Consider the following 25747-nt stretch of genomic DNA (forward strand, 5'->3'; position numbering starts at 1 on the left):
CCCCCAGGGAGTTGAAGGCTGCTCCCAAATCCCCCCTTACTCGTCTCTTCTGCAGACTAAACAAGTCCAAATCCCCCAGCCTCTCCTTGTAAGACATGTGCTCCAGCCCCCAAATCATTTTCATTGCTCTCTACTGGACTCTCCAATTTTACCACAAGCTTTCTGTAGTCGGGGAGGATGGGAACTGGATGCAATACTCCAGATGTGACCTCAGAGAGGAATAATCACGTTGTAGTGAGGTAGAGTGGCCGCCCACTGACCCAGAGAAGGAGGAGCCCCTCCCTGAGCCCTGTTGGGTAGAGCCTAGCCTCACTCCCGCACCTGACCCAGAGTCAGGAAGCGGGGCTAGAGCTATAAAAGGCCAGTTCAGGAGCTCTGTCAGGCCCCAGCTGCCAAAGGAGCCAAGTGCCTGCCCCATGCTACTTTGCTGGGAGGCTCCTGTAGACCTGAAAGATGCTGAGGACTGGTCAGGACCGCTGGGCCTGCAGACACTTTGGCCCTGAGGAACTTCCACAGAAGTTCCAGCCCCCCAACGGCCACAGGCTCTGTATTTGAGCAAGGTGTGGAAGTAGCCCAGCGAAAGCCGACCTTAGTCTGGCTGGACCACAACCTGCAAGTCAGCATGTTGCGGGTGAGATTCCTGCTGACTGAGCTGCCACTGTTAGAGCCCTGGGCTGGGACACTGTGGAGCGGGCGGGCCTGCGTCCACCCTGCCACCCAATCCGAGGGTGACCATCTCTCCCTCCCTCCACAATTCTGAGCCAACTGCCTGTGCTTGTCAGCCCTCCACCCGTGCTGAGAGACCCCACCCTGGGCCACGGCCTAGGCTCAGTGACTGCTGCTAGGCCTAGGTGTAGGCCTCAGTGCCTTGCATCAGGAAGTTGCTCCAATGCTCTCCAGAATCTTCCAGGATTGTCTGTGCACAGGTCTCCCAGCAGGTGTTGGGGGGACCAGGGCTGGAGAGCTGGAAGTTTCTGGGAGTTGTCCAAGAAAGAAGCCTCGTCCTCCTGGTCTGATGGCCTACAGCAGACACCCACCATGACATCACCCTTGTTGCTCTCACTTCTCTCTCAGACTCTCAACAGGCTTTTCTCCAGTTTCATACTGGAGCTCTGAGCAATCACACTGCTCTCTTACATACAGTGCAACTCCTCCTCCTTTTGTCCCTCAACTCTCCTTCCTGAGCAATTGATACCCTTCCCTGGGCGTGCTTCAGACATGTGAGTCATCCCACCAAGCCACATCATAGTTCCTTAACTGTGCCAGGACTTCAGATTCTTCCCGTTTGTTTCCCCAAGCTTCTTGCATTCGTGTGCAGGTACCTAAGATAACTAGCTGACTGTCCTGCTTTCTACATATGAATCTTGCACACTTCTTCTTGCATTTTCTTTCAATATCCCACTTCCCCCTTACCTCAGAGCTTAGGTCATCATCCCCTAGAGAACGTAGTTTAAAGCTCTCCTCACTAGGTTAAACAAACCTCCCTGTGAAGATGCTCTTCCCTCTCCTTAATAGATGGAGCCCATCTCTTCCTAGCAATCCTTCTTCCTGGAACAACATCCCATGATTGAAGAATCCAAAGCCTCTCTCTTCAGCACCACCTGGGTGACCATGCATTTACCTCCAAATGTGATGGCCCCTCCCTGGGCCTTTTCCTTCAACTGGGAGGATGGACAACACACCTTGTGCCTCAAACTCCTTGATCCTTCTTCCCAGAGCCACATCATCTGCAGTGACCCACTCAGGGCCATTCCTGGCAGTATCACTGGTGCCCACGTGGAGAAGTAGGAAGAAGTAGCAATCCTAGGGCTTGATCAGTCTCAACAGCCATGCGGTCACATCCTGAACTCTAGCACCAAGCAAGCAGCGCACTTCTTGAGTTTCCTGGTCTATACGGCAGATGGATGACTCCATCCCTCTTAGAAGGGAGTCCCCAACACCAACACCCACCTCCTCCTCTTGAGAGTGGTGGTCATTGGAACCCCCATCCCTAGAGTGATGCATCCCATATCTTCTGCTCGACGGGGTCTCCTTTTGATTCCCTCCCTCAGATAACGCTTCCAAGTCATTCTCCACTGTAATACCTGTGCAGAGAGCCTGAATATGATTTCTTACTGCATTGGGGGATACATGGGTTCTCCTCTTCCTTCTTCTGCAGGGCACATGCTGCCAATTTTCTTCCCCATTCTGCACTGGCCTCTGATTCCTCAGTACACTGCACCTGCAGTACCAAACCCTGATTTCTATCCAGAAAGTCTCCATTTTCTCTGATGCAACACAGCATTAATACTTGAACCTCTAGTCCTTTAACCTTCTCTTCCAATATGGAAACTAGCTTGCACTTCATACAGGCAAAGTCATGTCTATCCTCTGTGTAGACATCTTGGCTACGTCTAGACTACATCCCTTTTTCGGAAAAGGGATGTAAATTAGACGTATCGCAATTGCTAATGAAGCGGGGATTTAAATCTCCCCCGCTTCATTAGCATAAAAATGGCTGCCACTTTTTTTCCGCATGGAGCTTTGCCGGAAAAAAGTGCCAGTCTAGACGCTGATCTTGCGGAAAATAAAGCCTTTTCCGAAAGATCCCTTATCCCTTATTTTATTTAAATATCCCCGGCTTCATTAAAATAAAAATGGCCGCCACGCTGTACTGGGTCAGCTGATCGTCGGCACAGCGCAGCAGTCAAGACGTGGATCAGTCGACAGGGAACGCCTTTGTCGACCACTCCTTTATGCCTCGTGAAACTAGGGTTCAGTTACTAGGACTATCAGGTCTCACATCTCAGGACAGAAGCTGATAACAAGCTGAGTTGAGATAGTTTTTCTCCATAGTAAACAGATAATTAGATGTACTATGGCGGTTTTAAACCTTCCTGTGAGGCATCCAGCTTTGGCCATGGCAAGAAACAGGATGTAAGATTGGACTGACTCAGTATGGCAATGCCCATGTCCCCATGTATCTGCCATTCATCATGCTTGGCTCATTTCCACACGTTAGGCCCAGATTAGACTCTGGCCTGGTTGCCATATCATTAGAATTTGTGTGGGTATATTGAAGCATCTGGTACTGTCCCATGGGTGTACATCCTGCCACGGGGTTCCTACAATGGCTTTCCTGGGCTGCATGTGATCCTTGACATTCCCTAGGATCACATCACTGGACTTTTTTGCAGGCCTCCTGGTTTGTCTGCACAAACATTTCCTACTAGCTACAGCACAGTCATGTCCATAACATCTATAGCGCCATCTCAAAGTTCACCTTTATTCCTGTGCCCTCCCCATCCAGTCTCTGCTGAATGAGTCACAACACAAGTCATAGTTCATGTATGTTAATGCAATGTTTTTCACCTTGGCATCTCTCTTTCTTAGCCAGCTCTTTTTTCAGCTCTGAGCTCACTGATAACTCTTTCCCATCTCTCTCTCTCTCTCTCTCTGTCTCTCTCTCTCTCTCTCTCTCTCTTTTCATGCATCTATGCCCCATTCATCACTGCACTATCAGAATGCCATACCATCCCACCTGGGCAGGCCTGTCTCAATGACAGCTCCCTCCCTGACTGTGTATGACAGGCCTGGCCACACAGATAGCCCCTTCCTAAGTGCCATGCAGAACTGGCAACAGAAATAACCTTGGGGACTTGGCACAGTTTATGGGAATGCCAAAACCCTCATTCTGCACAGAACCTCTGGCTAGCTAAGCTCATTGGTGTTGGCTTTGTTTCCCCACAGCAGTCAGGACCCCACAGCATATGTGAAGAAATTCTCCTGGTGGTGATCATCCTCCTTCCCTGCTCTAGGGACCTGCCGCTGGGGACCAAGATATGATATTCTGTGTCATTTGGCTGAACTTCTGCAGAACAAGCCCTTTTCCAAAGCTTGTACATAGGGACAAACTTCCTAAGAAACCAGAAGCTTCTGGTTATACCCACTTCCTGCCCTTGCTGCTGCGGCTGCTGCTGCTGCCGTGGCATCTTAAATATCCATGGGTCAAGCCTAAGGCAGTAGCTGTGCATTAAGCAAGCCGAGGAATTTTTCTTCTAGCTGTCATACTTCAGCACTCCTCTACGATCACTTTGAGCAAAGAAAAGAGAGACCTACAGCAACTGCACATCGGTAAGCATGCACTTCAAGGGTCATCTTGATTCCTGCTCATCCTTCCCTCTCCTACCTTCAGTTTCTTGGACTCTGAACCAATAGCTGCTGCTCTCATTCAGCTTAGCAAGCAATTACATAGCTTCTGCCAAAACAGGAGACCCACAGTGATTTGCATTGATGGCTGTGAGACCCATTGTGATGGTAGAATACTGCAAGTTAATGAACACATACAGATAAAGAAAAGCCACAGACACTGTATCACAAAATGGCTTTGGTTCCGTTAATTTGACCCTTGTCAAATAATTGTAATGTTTTGCACACTTCAGAATGTGCTGCTGGATGTGTTACACAAATCATGAAGCCTCTGTAATATGAACTGCTTTTACAGCTTTGCTGATAAGTGAGGAGAACTGAGCAACTTATGAAGTGTCCGGATTGTCACAGTTCTGCTGTGCAGAGCAGTGATGTGCATCAGTGGAAGCAGACCCTCACCTGCCCGTTGGCTGTCTATTTTCATCTCAGTAACACACGTTTCAGAATGTTCAGCCTTCCCCGCGCACTGCCAGACCACCCCACCCACGTCTCCTTTCAGACCCTCTGTGTTAGTAGAGCATTCCTTAACGGCAGCGGCTCTCCTAGCACATCTGGGATCAAGTGCGCTGCCTTGCTCTGAACAGTTACCGTCCTCCAGTCCTACCTTTGACACCTGAAGGGGCCTTTTCTGCTCAGAGCCCCCCTGCAGCCGGAAGCCCCAGGGGGGCCCACCAGACAGCGTGACCAGCACTTCATCTTCAGCTCCCATGACTTCAGTGCTTTTGGTTTCTTGTCTTCTCTGATAGCCTCCTCCCCTCTTCAAGGCAAACCCCCAGCTCTTACGGGGTAGCAGCTCCCCCTTCCATCTCTACCTTTTCTGGAATTGCCTGGAAAGCCCTCTCCTCACTTTCTCCCTCAAGCATGAGAGGAGAGCTTCTACCCATGAACCCAGCCTCCCTGCTCTTCTGCACTCTCAGCGGCTCTGCTGCCTATGATTTAGTATTTGATTCTGCTTTTGGTAAGGGGCCAGAGTTGTCCCTCACATGTGTCATGTCAATCTCACTCACTCACCCCCCCCCATCTCTCCAACCGTGTGGCTGAAAATAGCTCACCTCCTGTCTGTCTCTAGAGCTTTGTCTCATGCCCTTAAAGCTGGAGGGATTTCTTTTAAGCATTTCAGTAAAAACTGATATTTCTGCTTCTCACTCCCACGAGAGCTCCTGGGCTCACCCAGCACTCAGGAGTCATTAAAATGACAGCTGCAGAAAGAGATATGACACTAGATCAAACTCCCTTGCAGCAGGCTCAGTTGTTGGCCTGGCTCAGGGAATCTGAATGGAGAAACATTTTCCCTTATATCTGTGAATACTGGCAGGAGCTCTTCTTACTGTGCATTCCCCGGGGCCAGGGCTACTACCATTTAAAATGTAGTAGGAGCCCGGCAGGCAGGGAGCCCAGCCTGGTCCCCATTCGCGCGGGGTCCAGAACCAAACTCTGCTACAGCTCTGCAATTTAAAACGCAGTAGGAGCCAGGGGACAGTCTGCCTGGCTCTTACTGCCTTTTAAATTGCAGAGCCACAGCGGGTTTGGTCCCAGATCTGGCCCAGTCCAGGACTGAGCCAGCTGCCTATCGACTAATTGAGTAATCGAAAAAAATGTGTTGACTACTCAATTCATTAAATTCCCCCTTCTTAACATCCCTAGTGTGTGACAAGGCATGGAAGATGCCCTGGGTACCCAATGCAGCTAAGGAAGTCCCCAGCCATAATGAAGCAAAATGCAGGACAATATAGCACTTTAAAGACTAACAAGATGGTTTATTAGATGATGAGCTTTCGTGGGCCAGACCCACTTCCTCAGATCAAATAGTGGAAGAAAGTAGTCACAACCATATATACCAAAGGATAGAATTTAAAAAAATGAACAAATATGAAAAGGACAAATCACATTGCAGAACAGAAGGGGGATGCGGGGGGGTGGGAAGGGGGAGGAAGGAAGGTAAGTGTCTGTGAATTGCTGATATTAAAGGTAGGGAGAGTGGGATGTTTGTGAGTTAATGGTATTACAGGTGATAATTGAGGAAACTGTCTTGGTAATGGGTGAGAAAGTTCAAAGACTTGTTAAGTCCCTGTTGGTAAGTGTCGAATTTTAACATGAATGACAGTTCAGAGGATTCCCTTTCAAGTGCAGATGTAAAAGGTCTTTGTAGCAGAATGCAGGTGGCTAAGTCATTTAGAGAGTGTCCTTTCTGGTTAAAGTGGCAAGAAACTGTTTTCTCTTTGTGATCTTGTCTGATATCTGTTTTGTGGGCATTAATCCTTTGGCGAAGTGTCTGAGATGTTTGTCCAATGTACATAGCAGACGGACACTTTCGGCACATGATAGCATAGATTATATTTCTGGATGCGCAGGAATATGTGTTCTTGATCTTATAGCTCACTTGGTTAGGTCCAATAATGGTATCAGCAGAATGAATATGTGGACAAAGCTGGCAACGGGGTTTGTTGCAAGGGAACAAACCAGCCATAATGATTTTTGGTGCAACAGGAATCTGGCTTCCACAGCTAAGAGCATGGAACTAGAGCCCTGCAAATCCGCAGATTTCCACTTTTATGTCCGCGGGCATCCACATCCTTATTTCTGTGCAGCTGCTGGCAGCAGTGCTGCCTTCAGAGCTGGGCAGCTAGAAAGTGGCAACTGCTGCCCAGGAGCCCAGTTCTGAAGGCAGCACTTTGCCAGCAGCAGCACAGAAGTGATGGTGGTAAATACTATACTTGTTAGAGAAGAAACAGGCGACCCAGGAGCAGATGGGGTAAACGGAACTGCTTTATTGCCCATGCACGTTAACCTTGAATCCCCAACACATCATTCCAAGTGGCAACAACATGGCACCAATTACACCCTTTTATCTACTTTAGTATGTTAATTCACACGTCGATCATTACTTTCCCTAAAGCCTTATTTAGTAATGTAAAATAGCATACAATGAATATTAATAAGCAGGTGACGAATACAGTTATACCCACCCCTGTTTGTTGCTTACTGGTTTTTAGCTGAATCAGCATTACATACTGTCTTTGGCAGCATCTTTTAGAGAGGAGAAAAGCACTTTGACCCAGCAAATATTTTTACAGAACAAGTGCGAAGACAAAACAAGACACTGTTCAGTGCAACCAAGGCTGCCAGGATAAAGGGGAAAAACATGTTTAAAGACAATGCCTGCTGTGGCTGACCCCTTACCACTATCCCAGACCCCTATTCATTTTTACATATCCCAACAATACTGATGTCACCCTTACTTCTGTACTGCTGCTTTCAGAGCTGGGTGGCCAGGGAGTGGTATTTGCTGACTAAGGGCCCAGCTCTAAGGGCAACACCATACCAGGCTATCCTTCCTTCTGCGCAGCTGCTAGCTGCAGCTCTGCCTTCAGACTCCAGCTGCCCAGCTCTGAAGGTAGCACTGCTCTCAGCAGCAGTGCAGAAGTTAGGGTAGCAATACCGCAATGCCCATACAGTAACCTTGCAAGCCCCTCACAACTACTGTGTGGTTCAGGACCCCTACTAGTACAACAATGTGACATTTCAAATTTAAATATCGGAAATAATGAGAATTACCATGTTTAATAATCATATGACCATGAAATTGACCAAAATGGACTGTGAATTTGGTAGTGCCCTACCTATGGGTAAGAGGCTGGTAACTTCACTGGGTCAAGTTAGCTCATGGCCTATTCAGTGAGAGGGTGGTGACCCACCACAGCTTCTGGCCCAGTGGGCAAGTGAGGCCATTGGCTCTGGGGCTGGTGAACTCATTGAGCTTGTGTTACAGGAGATGAGCAGCTAACAATGTCAACTTTGTGACCCATTGGGTGACTGTCTGGTGATCCCTGAGTTCAGTGTCCATTGAAATGGTGATGGCACCACCACACTTGGGGCCAATTTGGGTAGCGACTCCATTGGCTGGAGGGCTGGTGATCCCAGTGGGTGAGCGACCCCCATTGGCTGAAGGGCTGTGATCCCAGTGGGTGAGCGACCCCCATTGGCTGGAGGGCTGGTGATCCCAGTGGGTGAGCGACCCCCATTGGCTGGAGGGCTGTGATCCCAGTGGGTGAGCGACCCCCATTGGCTGGAGGGCTGGTGATCCCAGTGGGTGAGCGACCCCCATTGGCTGGAGGGCTGTGATCCCAGTGGGTGAGCGACCCCCATTGGCTGGAGGGCTGGTGATCCCAGTGGGTGAGCGACCCCCATTGGCTGGAGGGCTGTGATCCCAGTGGGTGAGCGACCCCCATTGGCTGGAGGGCTGTGATCCCAGTGGGTGAGCGACCCCCATTGGCTGGAGGGCTGGTGATCCCAGTGGGTGAGCGACCCCCATTGGCTGGAGGGCTGTGATCCCAGTGGGTGAGCGACCCCCATTGGCTGGTGACCCCACGGCTGTGGTCCAATGAGCGAGCAGTTTGTAGCATCCACGGTCCTTCCCCAGGCATCGCCGCTACGGCGCCATTCCTGTGACGTCACGCATATAGGCGTTCCCCAGCGGGGAGACGCGAAGCCGCCGGCGTGCGAGCCCTGTGACGTCGACGTCAAAGTCAGCGGGGGGGGTCACCGCAGCTGCGCGGCCTCAGGGCGCCTGCGCAACATCCGGGCCCTGCGTGGTCTGGTGTCGCGGCCGTCGGGGGTTGGCCGCGAGTGGGGACGTGGCAGAGAGCGGCGGGGAGGGGCACTTCCGGCGGGAGCGGCAGGCCGGGAACCGGAAGCGGCCCCAGCGGCGGAGGCACCTGGACAGCAGCGCCGGGAGGCCCAAGCAGGAGCGACCGGTGAGCGGCGGGGGCCGAGCGGCGCCTCCCCGGGGCCCTGCTTCGCTGCGCGCTTCCCGGCCCGCGCCTGGCCGGTGCAGCGTCCCGCGGGGGAGGGCTTGGGGGGAGGGGCTGGCCGCTCGCCGGGCCCGTGGCCTCTGCACGCGAGGGGCTAGGCGGGGTCTGCACAGCTCTTGTGTTTCCTTCCTGGCCTCTGGCCCTCGCTGCTAGTTTCTGACTCGGGCTGTTTTCTTCCTGTAGCCTTGTTACTCCTTAACCCTAGAGTTAATTGATGGTAACTGAGCTTGTTACAAAACGTGACCGAGGTTGTCGTCAGCCTCAAACCCGCCAAGGAAGAGGCAAGGGAAGAACTCGGTGTTGGCTCCTGTGGAAGTGAGTTCATATGTTAACAATGTATTTTTTAGGCTGATTTTCTCATTGCTGAGCAAGACTCAGTATAGTGACAGTTTCTGCTCTGAAGAGCTCACTGTCTGAAAGACTAGGTGAAGATGATGTGTTGCACTGGGAAGCTCGAAGAATGAGTAATTTGGAACCTTTTCCATCTTGTAAAAAGTGATTATTTATTGTGTGTGCTACAGTAGTGCTCAAAATACAGTTGGTGGTGTGCCAAAATATAAAAAGGGATAGTTTGGCCTTGGAAAAAAATACTGTGTGAAGGATATATATAAGCAGAATGTTTATCTTCTATCTGGAAATGAATGACAGGAGAACCATCACGTGATGATTTCCTGTTGTGTTCACTCCCTCTGGGGCATTTTGTATTGGCAGACAGGATACTGGGCTAAATGGACCTTTGGTCTGACCCAGTATGGCCATTTGTATGTTTAGAGCTATGTGAGTACAATTTTAGTAGGTTGTATATTTTGGTTTTACTATTCCATATCTGTAACTACTTAACATAATTTCTTCCTGACCCTACTATCATGTACAAATCTTAAACGGTTACAACTTTTTATCAAGTGTACTAAAGTGTGCGAAGTTCAGGGAAGAAAGTCCACATAGTTTCCTAGGCAGCAAGATGTGAGAATGATGTGTGAAGTAGCTGCATATATAGGCAAGGTGCTGAGGAACCTTTCTGATAAATAGTTGGGGTTCCATCTGTGTCTCTGGAGCCTATGTTCCAAAGATCATGTAAATAGACACACTTGCAGTCCTTTAGTTTTTTCTTCTCTGCCATAAGTCACAGAGCCATCTTTTTTTTTCTGTTGCAGTATAAACAAAAATCTTATTATAAGTAGCTAAAGTGCCACAGGACTCCTTGTCACAACTACCTTATAGACTAACAGATGTATTGGAGCATAAGCTTCGTCAGATGCATGTGGGTCTTTGCCCATGAAAGCTTATGCTCCAAAACATCTGTTAGTCTATAAGATGCCACAGGATTCCTTGTCGCTTTTGCAAATCCAGACTAACACAGCTACCCCTCTGATACTAAAATAGTTGTGTGATTAAAGTTAGGTTTAGGCTAAGTTAAAATTTTACTTGACATTTTCAACAATTTTTGTCACATTACTGTAAATAGGTCAACTTGGGTCTTGCCCAAGTTGAGGGATCAGTCAGCCAAACCATGGTTGGAGACGGCTTCCCTTGCCCATGTGATCCCTGCCTTAGAATGGTGAATATGTTTTGTATGCATTAGGGAAAAGCATTTAACTAAAGACTATAAAGCCTGCAAGACCTTCTGATAAACTTCATACAAAAGAACAGCCATACTGGGTCAGACCAAAGGTCCATCTAGCCCAATATCCTGTCTACCAACAGTGACCAATACCAGATGCCCCAGAGGGAGGGATCACAACAGGTAATCCTCACGTGATCCCACCCCTGTCACCCATTTCCAGATAAAAATAGTAAAACTCTGTTTCAGGACCTGTTGTATCCAAATTCTCTGTTAGCTCATAAATCTGGTGTACCACATCCCCCAAAAGGTGCCTTCAGCATAGGTAGGGTACCATCTACATCTTCCTTGCTTCTGCACTGTAAAGTCTCAGGTTGAAAAGGCATGTCCTTTCATCAAAGTGTCTCTAAAGGAACAGTAACAAGTTCCATTGATTTAGGGTCAGACTCTTTGAATGAAGAAAACACCAGCTGTGATTCCAGCAGTTTTATTAAGCTGCCCGGTAAGAAAAAGGCACTTCCATAAAGACACAGCTGGTTCTTTGAGTGGGTCTGCGCTGGTCAGATCAGTCTGACCAGGCATAATAAAGTAGCTGACCCCCTCCCAAGACTCTAGTGGAGGGGATTGTCAGCTAACTCAGAACCTTCCCAGGTGTTAGGCCTTGAGTTTCAGGATGTCAGATCTCTTCTCTCAAAATTTCCTTCAGAAATGTTTTCTTCAGGTGAGCATCATGGAATTCTCAGTTCTGATGCAAACTTGTGCTGTTAACAGATATGTGAATTCCACTGTTCTGTGGGGGTAAGATTGGTGCCATGGACTTCTCTGATCTGAGAAGAACTAGTTCCTACATTGTGACAATACCAGGTGCCCCAAGGGAAATGAACAAAACAGGAAATCATCAAATGATTAATCAGCCCTGACAAAACAAAGGCTAGCAACACCATTCCTTTCCTTCCTGGCTAATAGTCATTCATGACCTAACCTCCATGAATTTACCTAGCTCTTTTTTGAACCCTGTTAGTCTTGGCCTGTGTATTGAATGAAGTAACACTTTTTGTTGGTTTTGAGCCTGGTGCCTATTAACTTCATTTGGTGACCCGTTACTACTTGTGTTATGGGAAGAAGTAAATAATTTTTCCTTGTTTACTTTCTCCCCACCAGTCATGATTTTGTAGACCTCTATCATGTCCCCCTTAGTCATCTTTTTGCCAAGCTGAAAAGCCCCAGTCTTATTCATCTCTCTTCATATGACTGAAGTTCCATGCCTGTCATCATTTTGTTGCCCTTTTCTGAGCCTTGTCCAATTCCAGTATATCTTTTTTGAGATGAGGCAACCACATCTGCATGCAGTACAGGAGTGTTCCCACCATAAGTCGCCCCAGTATACATCCATTCCACGCTAAAGTCATTGTTGCTTGTAGGAACGGATAAGTCCTCCCATTCTCTGCTCTTAAGTCATGCAAATGGAAGTCAGCCACAGGAAAAAACTTCCCCGCTTTAAGTTGTTTCACTGTAAGGCCAAATTTTTTGGAATATATCTTTGTCTTATAGCGAGGATGGCCTCTATCCAAATGTGGGCATGCCATGGATTTATATAGAGGCAATATATTTTCTGTCTTAGTCTCTATCCCTTAATGGTTTCCAACATTCTGCTTGTTTTTTGACTGTCACTGCACATTGAGTGGATGTTTTCAGAGAACAATCCACAGTGACTCCAAGATCTCTCTCCAGGAACTGCCTGTTCTACTCATCCTTTGAAAAAACCTCTCAGCTGCTTCCTTTTCTTCTCTACTTGGACACAAGATTTTTCCACTGTAGCTCTGAAGGCAACTGACCATAACTCTGGCAATTATGCTAATGGCTTTGACCAGAAAGTCCCATATTTATTTGATAGCTAAGCTTGATTCTATATATTGGGTCCTAAGAGAAGTATCTATATTGTGTTTTTTTTCTTGCTTTCTAGGCTAGGACTGCATGAGATCTTAATTGGAAGTGATTGATCTAATGCTTGAGTGAGTGTAAACCCAGCCCTGAAAACAAGGAGTCAGATTTGATGTGCTTGGCCAGAAGGCATAATCCTCTGTAGTCCTGATTCTTATGCAGATGGAGAATTCTTTCTGGCCTTTTTGAAAGAAGCAAAGATATTTCCCTACCCTTCATGGCCTGGCCTTCATGTAACTCTGCCCATATACCTCTCCTAGCTTGAGATGTGTTCCCCTTGAATGTTAAGTCTCTCTTGAGCATTTGTCATTTTAAATTTCATTATGGAGATAAATAGGATTTAAATTATATCCACTTAGTGTCAAGATGACATTTTAAAATTATTCTGGATTCTGTGCGCTGACGTAATTAGTACACATCCATTTGTATCAAGGAAGCAAGGTGTAACAAGCTAAGCACAGGGCGTGGGGCTAGGAGCTCCTCAGTACAGTTCCATTCTGCTGTTGAGAAGTTCATCTCGGGCATGACACCTGTATTCCTTTAGCTTCTCTGTCTGAAATGCGGCAATAGTTTTCTTCTGGGTGGTGTGAGGCTTAATAATTCTTCAGTGTGACATAAGTGCAAAGTATTATTTGAGGCATTTTGTAGGAGGTGGTGTGCTGATGGTGATTCTCAGTGGTGTTACCAGCACTTAAGGTCATTGTAAAGCATTTTCTTTATGTAGATAACAATTCTCTTCTCCCAGGAATTCCAAAGGCAGTTAGTTCATTGAAGCCAAGTGAGAATGTTTTACTAATACACTTCCTCCTCTAGCTTCTCAGGCTTACTAGTAGCCAGCTCCTGCTCAGCTGCTTTCATAGCAAGGGCTGCAGTTTGGACTATTGTTTTCTAATTGTGTTCTCTCTTATCTCCTCCTTGCAGGTGAGACGAGTTTGGGGATGTGAACACAATGAGTGTAAACCAGCAAGCTCACACAGGGCTTCCTTATGGGCAGCCTCAGCCTGGATATCAGGGATACCAGCAGTCTGGTTATGGAGGGCAGCAAATGCCTGCAGTTCATCATTCTCAGTATGGAGCTTACAATGGTCCGATGCCGGGGTATCAGCAGCCAGCTCCTCCACCAGGTACTCTTAATCAAGACATAGCAGCTTATAGTCTGAGTTTCTGGGTGCATTGGAAATGCTTTTCCAGAGCTGGTGGGCTGCTGTTAGCTAAATGCTAATATAAATGACCCTGCTAACTCTTTGGAAATCAAGGTAAAAGATGGGTTTTGTTGTGATGCAGCATCACACTGTTGCATAGATGCCATTTGAGCAGCTCACTGTGGGCTTACATGTTTTGTTATCCTACAGATTAAAAGTTAAGACAATCCAGTGGCAGCTTGTTCCCTATAGTTCCCCCACTCATGTAGTCAGGAAGCAAGAATGCACAGGGAATCTAAGCTAAGCTTAGATTGAGAGCAGTAATAGTGGCAAAGGCATGTGACTGAGGCAGCTCCATACTCATCTGCAGAAAAGATCTGTGGCTTACACATACTCAGTCTGTGGTAGAGTTGGTGAAATGACCAGTAGACATGTGGCCCCAGTAACAATAAATGAATAAATAAACATTATTGGTTTACTGTCAGTGATGATCCAAATAAGATCTGCTTTTATTTCGTTTCTATTTGCAAGGCAGATCTAACGTTCTCCATCTTCTCTAAGACAGCTGTAACAAAACAATGCAGTCCCAGCAGAAAAGCAACTGAAGAGCACAACTCTTAGATTATGGTGGAGGGAAAGCAACTAAATAACTCAATTTTCATGAAAAAATGTACCTTGTGTCTGTAAAAAAGTTGGACTCCTATGGGCTACAATTCTGCCATTGATACCTAATACTATGTCAACCACTGATGACTGTCAGCCCTTCACTGTTGTGTGCATGATTGGAATCACTTCTGCTAAGATGACATTAGTTCAGATTTTCATTAGGAACTACTATGGAAAGTTTAATATTTGTCCTCCTACTGTAATCAGAATCTGGGAGTTAGTTCTGGGGGAACAATGCCATGTTCTCTGTTTACCCCTTCTGATGTCTATGAAATGAAACTGCTGATTGGTTTTGTTGGATACTACAGTGATGTAAGGCTTGAGGGTACTTTTCAAGACCATTGGCTGTTTTTACTTTTTAGCCCTTTCTGCTCAACTCTATTTTGGTTGCAGTAACAACAAAGCACTACTCAATTACAGATGTAGCTAAAGTATTATTCTCAAAAATCTAAGATACTGAATGTCTCAGTAACTTGGGGGTAATGGATTATCAACCTTTCTGCTTCTAAGTCCCCAGAACAAAACAAGCTCAGGTCAATAGTGACTGGAAGGTGCCAATATCTGATGGCTCGTGGCAGTCTTAAGTGGAGTGAATTTGGTCTTGCCTGTTCCCATTTGACAGGGGCCCACATCCCAAAATACCAGCTTATGATAAAGATGAGGCCAGTGATTAAATGGAGCATTGGGGTCTTTTTTCCATGTAGTGCTGAGAGGTGGTTTTTGCAGATTATAGTGGAAGGGTATTAGTGGGATGGTGTGAAAGATGTTTGAATTACCTGCTCGTGTTTACCATACTTCATGGACAGAGCCTTTAATCTATCAGTCCAGTGCTTCTCACCAACATGAAATTGACGAGCTTCTCTAAAAAGCTTGTGTGAGGAGGAAGAGAAATATACAATGCTCTATTAACATAGCAGCCAGAAGTGGACATTTGTTCCTATGACTGCCTGACATGAGATGTGAGAAGGAATTGGAGGGAGACAAGCAATACCACAGGGAGGGCAGATAACATAATTGCCCATTTGAATTAGATGAATGGACCCCCAATGTGAGGGACATGAAACCACTGACGTACATATTCATGAAATTTCCCCTGAAGATTAAATACTTATTGTTTTACTTGATATAGTATTATCCGGGGCTTGATAGATGTACAGCCATATATATAATTGAAATGCAGGCAACTTTAAAATGAATTGGGGCGGGGTTGTTTTACCAGAGACTTCTCCCTTGCTCTGCTGCTTGCATCACTTTCTGGAGCTGACCAGCTTCCTTCTCTGATTCTTCCCCTTTTCTGCCAGCTCTCTGGCCATCTCATCTCCTCCCTACCACATACCAAGGTGTGTGGTGTAGAGTCCATGACCCAGTCCAGAACTGCAAGGGGCTGGAAGAAATTTAACATCATGGAATTTCAGAATTGCAGCTGGAGCTACATTTAAAAACCAGTGGAGAGGAATCGGAGACAGAAAATAGTGGCTGCTATGACTTGCTTTTAGAGGGGAAATCCCCATTTTCTGGCAAGACTCTTATGGTAGTGACAGTCCCAGCTGGCAGCAGAGTAGAAGAGGTTCCATGCCATGAGGTTTCACCGATAAGTGGGATGGAGACACGTTGACCAGTAGCTAGTTCTTCTTAGCGAAATGTGGAAGAAATCTGCCATGGGCTGAACTTGTATGAATGTTTCATACAAGAGGGCTGCTTTTCTGATGAGTTTGGTGGGGAAAGCAAGCCTACGATGGTCTCTGAATGCCTGGTTGCTGCTGGAATACTTGATGTTAACCAGGCCTGATACTAGTGAAGCCTGTAGTCTCTACAATGAGTAGGTGTTTTCTAGACGATGAAATAGTAATATGGCATATCAGTGGAGAGAACTTCAGGATTTGTGGGGTATAATAAATAGAGCCATGCTACATCTCCATGGGTTTTCCTCTGCTCCAAAGCTAACCAGCTTCAGCTGGCATTGTCAACTTCACCTCTGAATACTGTCTCTTGGGCTGCACTTGCTGATGTGTTTTGTCTTTCCAGGTTACTTCCCTTCCTTGGGGTTCCCTTCGAAGGGCTCTCCTGTTTGCCTCAATTCTGACACTCCTATTCTTGCACCTAACTTCATAGGTAAAGGCTTTCTTCTCTCTGGGAGTGTTTGTGGTGGTGACATCCTGCTGTCCCTACAGCAAAAATAGTTTCTCTGAGTGTTTTTATGAAATCTGTTACTTCCATGTTTGATCTGAATGTTTTGTTTCAAGGAAGTGGTGAATGGGTGAACAGAGTTCCCGGTGAATGGGTGAACAGAGTTCCCTGTGACTGGGCGCTTGTGCGACTGCTCAGGAGAAACTCAAAAGCCGCCCATATACTTAGTAGAGCACCCACACTAGTGTGTGTGTTTCTGCTGGTGGAGCATGTTTGTGCATGCCTTGGTGCACATGAAAGTATTCTGCACATGTGCAGATTTATTCCATTCATGGATGGAAAAGATTAAAGGGAATTTTGGTGGTGAACAGTAACAAAGTGTATCAGTTGAAGATTGGTGGTGTTCTTATTGTTCCGCTCCCTGGCAACCCTCCAGAAACATGCCTACAGTATAAAGAAAGAATTCTAGTAGAAATTCCTGAGGATCCCTGTAGTTAGCCTGATTTAAACCTATGTTCAGTTGTCTGTCGTCTTCGTTCAAGGCATTGTGAGGTCTAAACTGGGGCAAATCCACTAAAACCATTTCACTAGAGAGAGTGAGATTTTTTGGTCAAAGTATCTTTAGTCTTAGGGCAGTGTGACTGGTAAATAAAATGCCCCTGTTGAAAGTCTGTCACTGGTATGGGGCCTGCATTGGAGACGGGCCTGAGGATAATGATGGGAAGAAAGAGGGGGGCTTCCTTTCCAGCTGTGACACTAATAGTATCTGGAAATTTTAACCAACGGCTTTAAGCAAATATGTTCCTGTGATTTCTTGGAGCAATTGCATGGAAACAATTAAAGAAGTGCATTCATGAGTAGCAGTGATAAATTTGCAAGAGACTGATTTCTATCAACAAAATTAAATCACCATCAAAAACTTCTTTTCATGTGTTTATGCATTTTAAATTATGCTGACGAGAATAGTTCCACTATCCCCTTCTAAGAATGAGTTTAGAGACACTTTTTGGGTGCATTGGATGGACACAAAGCAAGGTTATATCCCACAATCCCTAACAGTTTTTCATAGTCTGTCTCATTATGAGAAGGAAACCCCAAAAGTGTCTTCACCTGGATCGATTGGTCTTCAGCTATCGTTAAGATTGCGCCAATCACAACACGTCCACCATTTTTCTTGCACTCTCTCCTTTCTTCTCCATGTTCATCCAAAACATTTAACAATGTCATCTTCCCATCTTCTTGGAGGCCAACGGGATGGTCTTTTCTGTTCTCGCAGGTACCACTCAGCAATAATTACGGTCCACCTATTGTCTGTGAGCCGTGCTGTGTGGCCTGCCCATTGCAGTTTGTCTGCTTTCCACAATAATATCTTTTACGCCACTGCGTTCTCTAATCATTTCATTTGGAATACGATCCAGGAGGGAAATTCCCAATATAGCTCACTCCATTACCCTTTCAGCTACCAATATTTGCTGCTCTTCTCTCTTCGTCAGTGCCCATGTTTCGCTGCCATACGACATGGCTGGCAGCACTGTTGAATTGAAGATATTTGTACGTGTGGTCTTATCGATTTTTTCCCTTTGAGGATGTCCTTGATGGAATTGAATGCCCACCATCCTGCCCAAATCCTTCGCGAGAGTTCTCAGTTCAGGTCTTGGCGCATATTAACTTCTTGGCCTAAATATATGTACTGTTCCACTTCTTCGATTTCTTCTCTTGTTGTCGTTATTTGGGCTTTTCGTAAAACGTCTGATCGCATGTATTTCGTTTTGCATGGTTCATTTTCAGAGCGACCTGATTGCTTTTCTTGTCACATCTTCGTAGCATGCTCTGCAATTGGTTGGTGCTTTCAGCAATTAATACTATGTCGTCCGCAAATCTGAGATGAGATAATCACTCTCCATTTATGTTGACATCACTCCTCCAGTTGATCTTGTTCATAACCATTTCGAGGCATGCAGTGAATAGTTTTGGTGAAATCATATCTCCTTGCTTCACACCTTTCTCGATTGGGATATGGAGGGGAGTTTCGAGGAGAGTAATATCTGTTGTACATCCAGTATTCGTTTCCGTCAACAAATTGATGTATTGCTTGTTAATGCCCTGCTCTGCGAGTGCCTTTAATATTGCATTGAACTCGACGCTATCAAAGGCCTTTTCATAGTCCACAAAAGCAATGCACAGCGGAAGTTTGTATTCCCTCGCTCTTTCTAGGAGCTGGATACGGGTAAATATATGGTTGATTGTGCTGAAATTTCTTCGAAACCTTGCCTGCTCTCTTGACTGTTGTTCATCCAAGCTCTGCGAAAGTTGGTTCGTTATCACCTTTGTAAAGAGCTTGTAAATATGAGAGAGTGGGCATATAGGGTGGTAATTCTTAAGATTTTCTTGATCACCCTTCTTATGCAGCAAGATGGTATTTGACTCCTTCCAGCTTGATGGTATTTTTCCTTCAAGATATCAATTTAATCTTAAAGCGAGGGCCTTCCAAAGTTTTTTGCCTCCTGCAGAAATCATTTCTGACGTTATTCCATCTTTGCCTGGAGCTTTTCCCTTCTTCATCTGGTATAGTACTCTTTGCATTTCACTGACGATTATTGGGGGACGCGTTCTTCTGACTCCTGGAGCATTGGGAGGGGGACGTTGATTCTTGATTTGAATAGTTCTATGTAGAATTCCTTACCAGACCTCCTCCATCCCTGCTCTGTCGATTACTGTCTCTCCATCCTTGTTCTTCAGTGCTGTTATGCTCAGTCCTATACTGCGTCAATTCCCGCTTGCATGTCCTGAAGCTTTTGTGTGATTCAGCTGTTTTGAGGAGTTTTTCTTTCCGGAAGTTCTCAGTCATCCTTCAGCTTTTGCTGTATAAGCTTGCATAGAATGGAGTACTCGATGTTATCTGAGCTCCTTTTCATGTTTCTTCGCTTCTCCAGCAGGCTTTTCATTCCTTTCGAGATTCTTCCCTTCACCTTCAACTTTTCAATTTCAGCTGCTTTTAAGCAACATCTCAGCTTGTCAGCAAAGATACTATAGTCCTCATCACACTTTTCTGTCTGGCTCCAGTCAAACCCAGATATCACTTTCTTCAGCTTTGCTTCATCAAATGTCTTCGGCCTCTGTTTCCTATTTGCCATCTGTAACGCCGCCTTTTCCACCACTTTGTTGAAAATCAACTTAAAAAGTGTCTTTTAACATTTCTTAAATGAAATTGTCACCCATCTCAAAAAAGATAGCAGAAATAGAAGGGGCTCAAATGACTAGAGGCCTGGAGGGACTGCTGTATGGGAAGGAAAGATAAAAAGTGTGAGGACTGTTCAGAGAGGAGACTAATGAGATCTGATGTATTGGAGGCAGATACAATAATAAAGGTTATAGACAGCAAACTTAAATGTCCCTTTGTTCTTTTAGCGTGAGGAAAGGCAGGCAGGCTATTGAGTGACATTTTGGTAACTCCTAAAACTAATAAAGGGGGGGAAACTTGTTCACAGGAGGCATAATCTGTGCTATCTCTGAGGCCAGTAGATTAAATAAGATCATGCTTATAGAGGCAGAATAGAATGTATAAGGAGTGAGTCCCTCACAAAACCCAATTTCTTGGGACTGAGAAGTAGCTTCCCCTATGACTCTGTTTATTTCAGAACTCCATGATGGCGGATGCTAGCAGCATACTGCGTCGTATCTGGTGCTGGCTAGGGATGTTAAGGACAAGTCAACTGTCAGATAAGCAAATAATTATTGGATAGTCAGTTGACTAGTCAATTTCAGATAGAGGCAGCAGAGGTGGGGGAAGAGGAGGTACTTCAAAGGGGCAGCGCCGCACAGCTGAACCCAGGATCAGCTAGGATTCCCCATTTGATCCAAGGCTCCAGCATGTCATTTCCGCGGAACCTGTGATCACCCAGGCTTTGTGTGGCATTTCAAATTGGCAGCACAGCATGGAGCCCAGGGACAGCAGAGGACTTAGTCCCCCATTGAGCCCAGGCTCCATGCTGTGCTGGCTCTTTGAAATGCACAGGAGCCTCTGCTGAGGACTTTTGTACGTTTCAAAGCTGGCACCGGCATGCAGCTGGGAGTCGGTGGGACTTCCCACTGGCCCTGGCTGCACGTGGAGTTCCGCATTCCTCCTTTGCAATGTAGAAGAGTCCCAGTGGGGGGTGGTTGTACGTTTCAGAGGGGGAATGCGGAAGTGCCTATCGACTAGTAAATTAACCACTAGTTAACATCCTTAGTGATGCCTACGGTCAGGGCACCACCTGTGATAAAACAGAAATTGCTACATCAGATTAAAGTCCTCTGCAGCTAATCCTGTGTATAATACAAATACGTATTCCTTTTTGTGAATAGGTGACTTGATAGTGCTGCTAAGTGTCCGTAAGTGTGGTGTTCACATGATCATACCAAACCTAAGCTTGTGCAGACAGGTCTCTGGCACTACCTTGTGTGGGGTGGGACTGCTAGAGAAGACAGACTTAGTTTTGCTGAATTATGTCCACAATGTAACGGAAGCAGTTTGATTTGACATGTGAGACCATGTCTGTTAGCCACAAAACTCCAAGTTTCCAGAAACAGCAGTTTTCACATGTTGTTTCCAATTACATCACAAATAGTCAGCCAGGAAACAGTCATTTAATAGATTTCATCAGCCAGAAGGTTTGTGGAAAGTGACCTGGTCACTTCCTTTCCTTGGGCTGGCAATAAGGTAGCCACTAGCGCAAAAGGGGTCTCTCCACTGTAGCTGACAGTGTGATAGACATTGGAGCCTTGTCTTCAGTTCAATATTTGGGTTGTGCTGCCATTGGGGCACATCCACTGCTGAGACTTAACCTCATGTTATCCAGAGCTCTTGTGAGCGGGAGGGGTGGGCAGCAGTGGCTAAAAGCAATGGCATTCAGTTCACGTAAGGGCTTTTGCTGTTGCTATGAATGGAGCTGCAATGGTGAAAGGTCGGTGTAGACCAGAGGAGGGTAAATGTTTGGGCTAAGGGCCACAGCTGTGTGGAAACTGTGTGGAGGGCTGTGAATGCAGATGCTCCCCATGTGGGGAGGGGGCCTCATGGAGGGGGGCCTCTACAGAGGTGGTACCGGGAATTCCTACATGCCTTACTGGCAGTGACACCAAAGCAACTGTACCAGGCACTGCCACGGGTGGAGACATCCTAGCTAGATGGGTGCTGTCCCTGGGTGCTTTTGAGGCTCTGTCTCGAAGGTGAGACCAGAGGAGCCAGCCCTGGGATTCCCAGCCTCCTATCTGACCCCTGACGGCAATACCCAGAGTGCTGGGGCTGTTGGCGTGGTGCCCAGGAGTGGGGCTGTTTGTGGTTTTTTTTGTGGATGTGGACTGTGGCTGCCCCCCTCCCTGAGTAGACACAGTCTTTGTTCACACGTGATTCATCTCCTCTTGCACATGGATTCTTGTTTCCCTTAGTTTTGGGGGTACTTGGTCAGTGCTAGTAGATTTCTGAGAGGTGATCTATGCAATTAAAATTTCTGTGTGTCCCTAGGTGCATTAAGGGCTCCTCCTCCCTCTGGAGCACCCCCTCCAACCTCTGGAGCACCTGTTCCTGCTGGCCAGCCGGTGTATAGTCAGTTTGGGCAAGGAGATGTGCAGAATGGGATTGGAGCTTCAGCAGTCCAGATGCAAAGGTATTTGTAAGGAGATCAAGTCATAGGAGCAGCTTGGGACACCTTGACTCTCTCAGCTGCTAGCGTGCAATACTTCTTTCTAGGGATGTAACAGTGGAGTCGATTAACCGACAAGCAAAAGCTTGTAGGTTAATGCTGTAGACTACGTGCATTTTCCCCCCACACCTTGCCAGTACATCTTTTAGCAGCCTGGCTCAGTCCTGGCCCATGCAGGTTCTGGGACCTACCCCCACTGTTGCACTTACAATGTATTAGGAGCCAGGCAGGCGGCCCAGCTCAGCTCCCGTAGGAGGCAGCAGTGCGGGGCAACCAGCAGTTGGTGCGTGAGGGAGCTGGTTTTTAAACTGGCTCCCCTCACAGATCAACTCCCACCTGGCACCCCACACTGCGCCTCTGATACAGAGGCAGGAGCACGAAGTGGCGGGGCGGGGGAGGGGGGGCTCCTCGCTGGCTGGCAGCCCCACCCCTGGGGACTATCGACTAGTCGAGTAACTGATAAGAATTCATGAGGTTACTCAACTATTCAATTAACTGATATTTAACATCCCTAGTTCTTTCCTCTCCTCCCCCACCCTCCCAAAAAGGGCAAAACCACTTTTCATCTCTTTGCTACTGAAGACATGCAAGAGGTTTTGACATGTCTTTAGAGTTTTTTGTTTTGCATTAACATGGAAAGGAATGCAATCAAAACAGCAAAAGAACTCGGAGATTCTTTCCCCATTTCCTTGGCGTCTGTGTGAAGTGACATCTCAGCCACTTGGAAAATCAGGTTTAAACTGTTTTTTTTACTCCTTTAGAATAGAGTTTCAAGCTCATGAGACTTAATGTCACTTCCTGAAACAGTCTGTCTGTTACCTAGCTCAGGGTTATTATGTGTACCGAGTTGATGTCTTTAGGTTTTTAGGGGAAAGTATCGTCCCCTGGATGCAGACCATATTTAAAGAATCGCATGTACTTAAAATACAGGTGACTAGAAAGGAGTCCAAACTTTGAACCAACCAATTTTAAGAATGGCCACTTAGTATTCAGACGTACATGCTTCTAAGACTTAGTCCCTGAAAGGAGACTAAAAATTCTGGTCTTTGTAATGACCAGAATAAGATTGAAGCATAGAAAGTGGGTAGTTACTGCCTGTGGCTGGTCTCTCTTGTGTGTAAGTCTGAAGGGGGGGGGAGGGAGTTCAAACTCTCAACCCAAGTACTATGGAAATGAGTCATTGAGCTATGGAATAACTTTTCTCTCCCTCTCCCTTTATGAGTATTAAGCAATCATAAGCAGTGTGAGCATGGCAAAAATGATTGTCTTTTGTAACCGGTTTATGTTGTCTCTAAATTTCTCTTGCGTGGAAAGAATACACTGCTTTGTGCAGGCCCAAAAGTTAGCCGTGTGTTTTCCTGCAGTGGATTTTACATATTGATCTTAGAGAGTGTCCTCCCATACTGTCATGTGATAAGCATATAAAACATTTCACAGGAGGGAGAATTTGCTACACAATCTGAATGTTTGCCTCTGGAAAGCTTCTAGAAGGACCTACGTGGCACAAACAGACACTCATACATACAGTTCAGTGCAAACAGTGGCTCTCTGTAGTTACTGTTATCTGTTCAAAAACTTCAGATTTTGGTTGTCATATGCTCCAGTAGCCTGTTCAGCTTCTGTATGTTGATTTTTCTTAGTCGCATTAATTCCTGTCTTAGCTCCAGCTCATCATCCTTCTATTTTAAACTTCACCGTATTCATCCTTGTGGGACTGACTTTTTTAACATTGTTCCTGGCTTCGTGTCCCCTGTGGCGCTCAGAGGGTTTTCCTTTGACATGCCAGTATGTTTAGAAGATGGCTGAGCACGGACCCTTTCAGGAGCTAGATAGCATTTCTTTATTTGTCTGCCATAGTCTCCATTGATTGACAATGAGCATTTCCCTTTCCAACAGCCCAAAATGGCTGATCGTCCTGGTGTCCCAGTCTAACTGGGGGTGAGACTGAGAAGTACAAGGCAGGTATCCCCCTTGGCCATGCAGAGCATTGCTACTCTGCCAGTAGACTGCAGGGACGCCAAAAGCACTGTGGGTAGTGATGTGAATCGATAAGAATACTGATGCTGTGAGAGACATTGGGGTTTGGTAGCAGAAGTGTTTCAGAATATTGAAAGATGCGCAGAAGCTGTAATTGTACTGTGTATCTGACTTCATGGCTGCATGCTTAGTTCTCAGGTTTTGCGACAACTTGAAAGCAAGGAGGTGTGTGTCACACACTCAGTCGTTTCATAAGCATGGAAACTTGTAATTCCTCACATAAAAGAAACTCTCACTAATGGTTGAATTCTTTCCTTCTCTCCTCTCACAGGCCCTCTGCATCTCAGCCATTCATACCAGGCACTGCACCCACACCTGTTAGCCAACCAGCTACCTTCCAGCAATATGGCCCTCCCCCAACCAGTGCACAACAACTGACCAATCACATGGCAGGAATGCAGATAGGCACTTCATCCTCAGCTCCTCCCCCAGCTGGACTGGGCTATGGTGAGTTGTTATGGCTCTTATGGTTGTGTATGTACAGTTGCTTTGTCTGTGTTCATATTTTGCTAGTGGAGCCATTTCTCTGTTGAATGGCAGTGAGCTTCTTCCAGGAAGAGGTGGTGTTTTTGGACACTGGGTGTCATGGTAGTATTCAGATAGATCTGGTAGTCATAGGAAGTTACTGGGGAGAGCTGAATTTGAGTACCCTTTTCTTTGTTGTCCATGTCATTCCTGCTGCTGCAGTTGACAAAACATTGCCTTCTACAGAAAGCTGAAGATAGCAATGGAACTAGGTCGTCTTGTGTGTAAACTAAGCCTAGTTTGCACTATATAATAATACACTTCCTGTTTTTAGGAGACAAGTGGAATTTAAGTTTACAAATTGTACACGTTTGGCAAAATACCTCTCAAACTTCCCGCTATAAACAGTGTGATATAAATACCTTTAGAAAGTAACACATTTTGAGATACAGGAAATCTGCATTAAGAATATCATTTTCTGCATTCGTAGACTTTGTCTACACCATACTTTTGTCAGTCAGGATTCTGAAAAAACACCTCTTACTGACATACTTTGCGCCAATAAAAGAACTGATGTGGACCATGCTGTCAGCAGGAGTAGTTCTCCCGCCGATGTACCAAACAGCATTTGCTAGGAGTGATTGGATTATGCTGGCAAAGAGCAGCTCCATGGGAGACTTTACAGCAAGTACAGCTGTACCACTGTAAAGCCTGTTACGTAGACAGAGCCTTTCGGTAGCTTTTCGGTCTGGCTTTGCCCACTTCATAATGCCCTGTTCATTAATGGAAAGACTCACAATGTTAGACAGCATGAAATTATATTCCTGGGATCACAGGTCATTTTAGGGGATGGGATGGGGAGGGAACAACTTGTGATTCAGGACCTTGTTAGAAACTTCATTTTCCCAGCCTCCCTGCTCCTCAGTTACAGAAGGTCTCTCTGAGGCTACGTCTAAACTACATCCCTCTGTTGGCAGAGGGATGTAAATGAAACACTTCGAGTACAGGATCTTTCAAAAAATCACCCTGTTGTCGAAAAATCGCCCTGTTGTCGGAAAAACTGTGTCTAAACTGTGGTTTCAGTTTCAAAATGGCACTTGTTCGAAACAGCACCATGATGTGATTATGCAA

The 25747-nt window shown here is 46.2% G+C and overlaps 2 protein-coding genes across 6 annotated transcripts in view; one reads left to right on the forward strand and one right to left on the reverse strand.

Moving 5' to 3' along the window:
* The window catches only part of SYNPO2L (synaptopodin 2 like), a 43007-nt gene extending 37884 nt beyond the window's left edge, over positions 1–5123 (reverse strand). The window contains exon 1 of the mRNA XM_006135908.5: positions 4793–5123. Coding sequence (XP_006135970.3) covers positions 4793–4897 — 105 coding nt within the window. The 5' untranslated portion in view covers positions 4898–5123. The remainder of the gene's footprint in view (positions 1–4792) is intronic.
* Positions 1–25747, forward strand: part of SEC24C (SEC24 homolog C, COPII component) — a 108268-nt gene that overhangs the window by 50772 nt on the left and 31749 nt on the right. For 2 of the 5 annotated variants that reach the window (XM_075935695.2, XM_075935698.2), the window contains exons 1-5: positions 8806–8942; positions 13423–13625; positions 16335–16421; positions 21937–22078; positions 24423–24598. In XM_075935695.2, coding sequence (XP_075791810.1) covers positions 13451–13625; positions 16335–16421; positions 21937–22078; positions 24423–24598 — 580 coding nt within the window. In that variant the 5' untranslated portion in view covers positions 8806–8942; positions 13423–13450. Of the gene's footprint in view, positions 1–8802; positions 8943–9182; positions 9315–13422; positions 13626–16334; positions 16422–21936; positions 22079–24422; positions 24599–25747 lie in introns of those variants that run through there. The other 3 variants (XM_075935697.2, XM_075935699.2, XM_075935700.2) reach the window with 3 other exon arrangements.

Source organism: Pelodiscus sinensis, chromosome 8, assembly GCF_052426305.1.
Source record: "Pelodiscus sinensis isolate ZL-2025 chromosome 8, ASM5242630v1, whole genome shotgun sequence".
In the NCBI taxonomy this organism is placed as follows: domain Eukaryota; kingdom Metazoa; phylum Chordata; order Testudines; family Trionychidae; genus Pelodiscus; species Pelodiscus sinensis.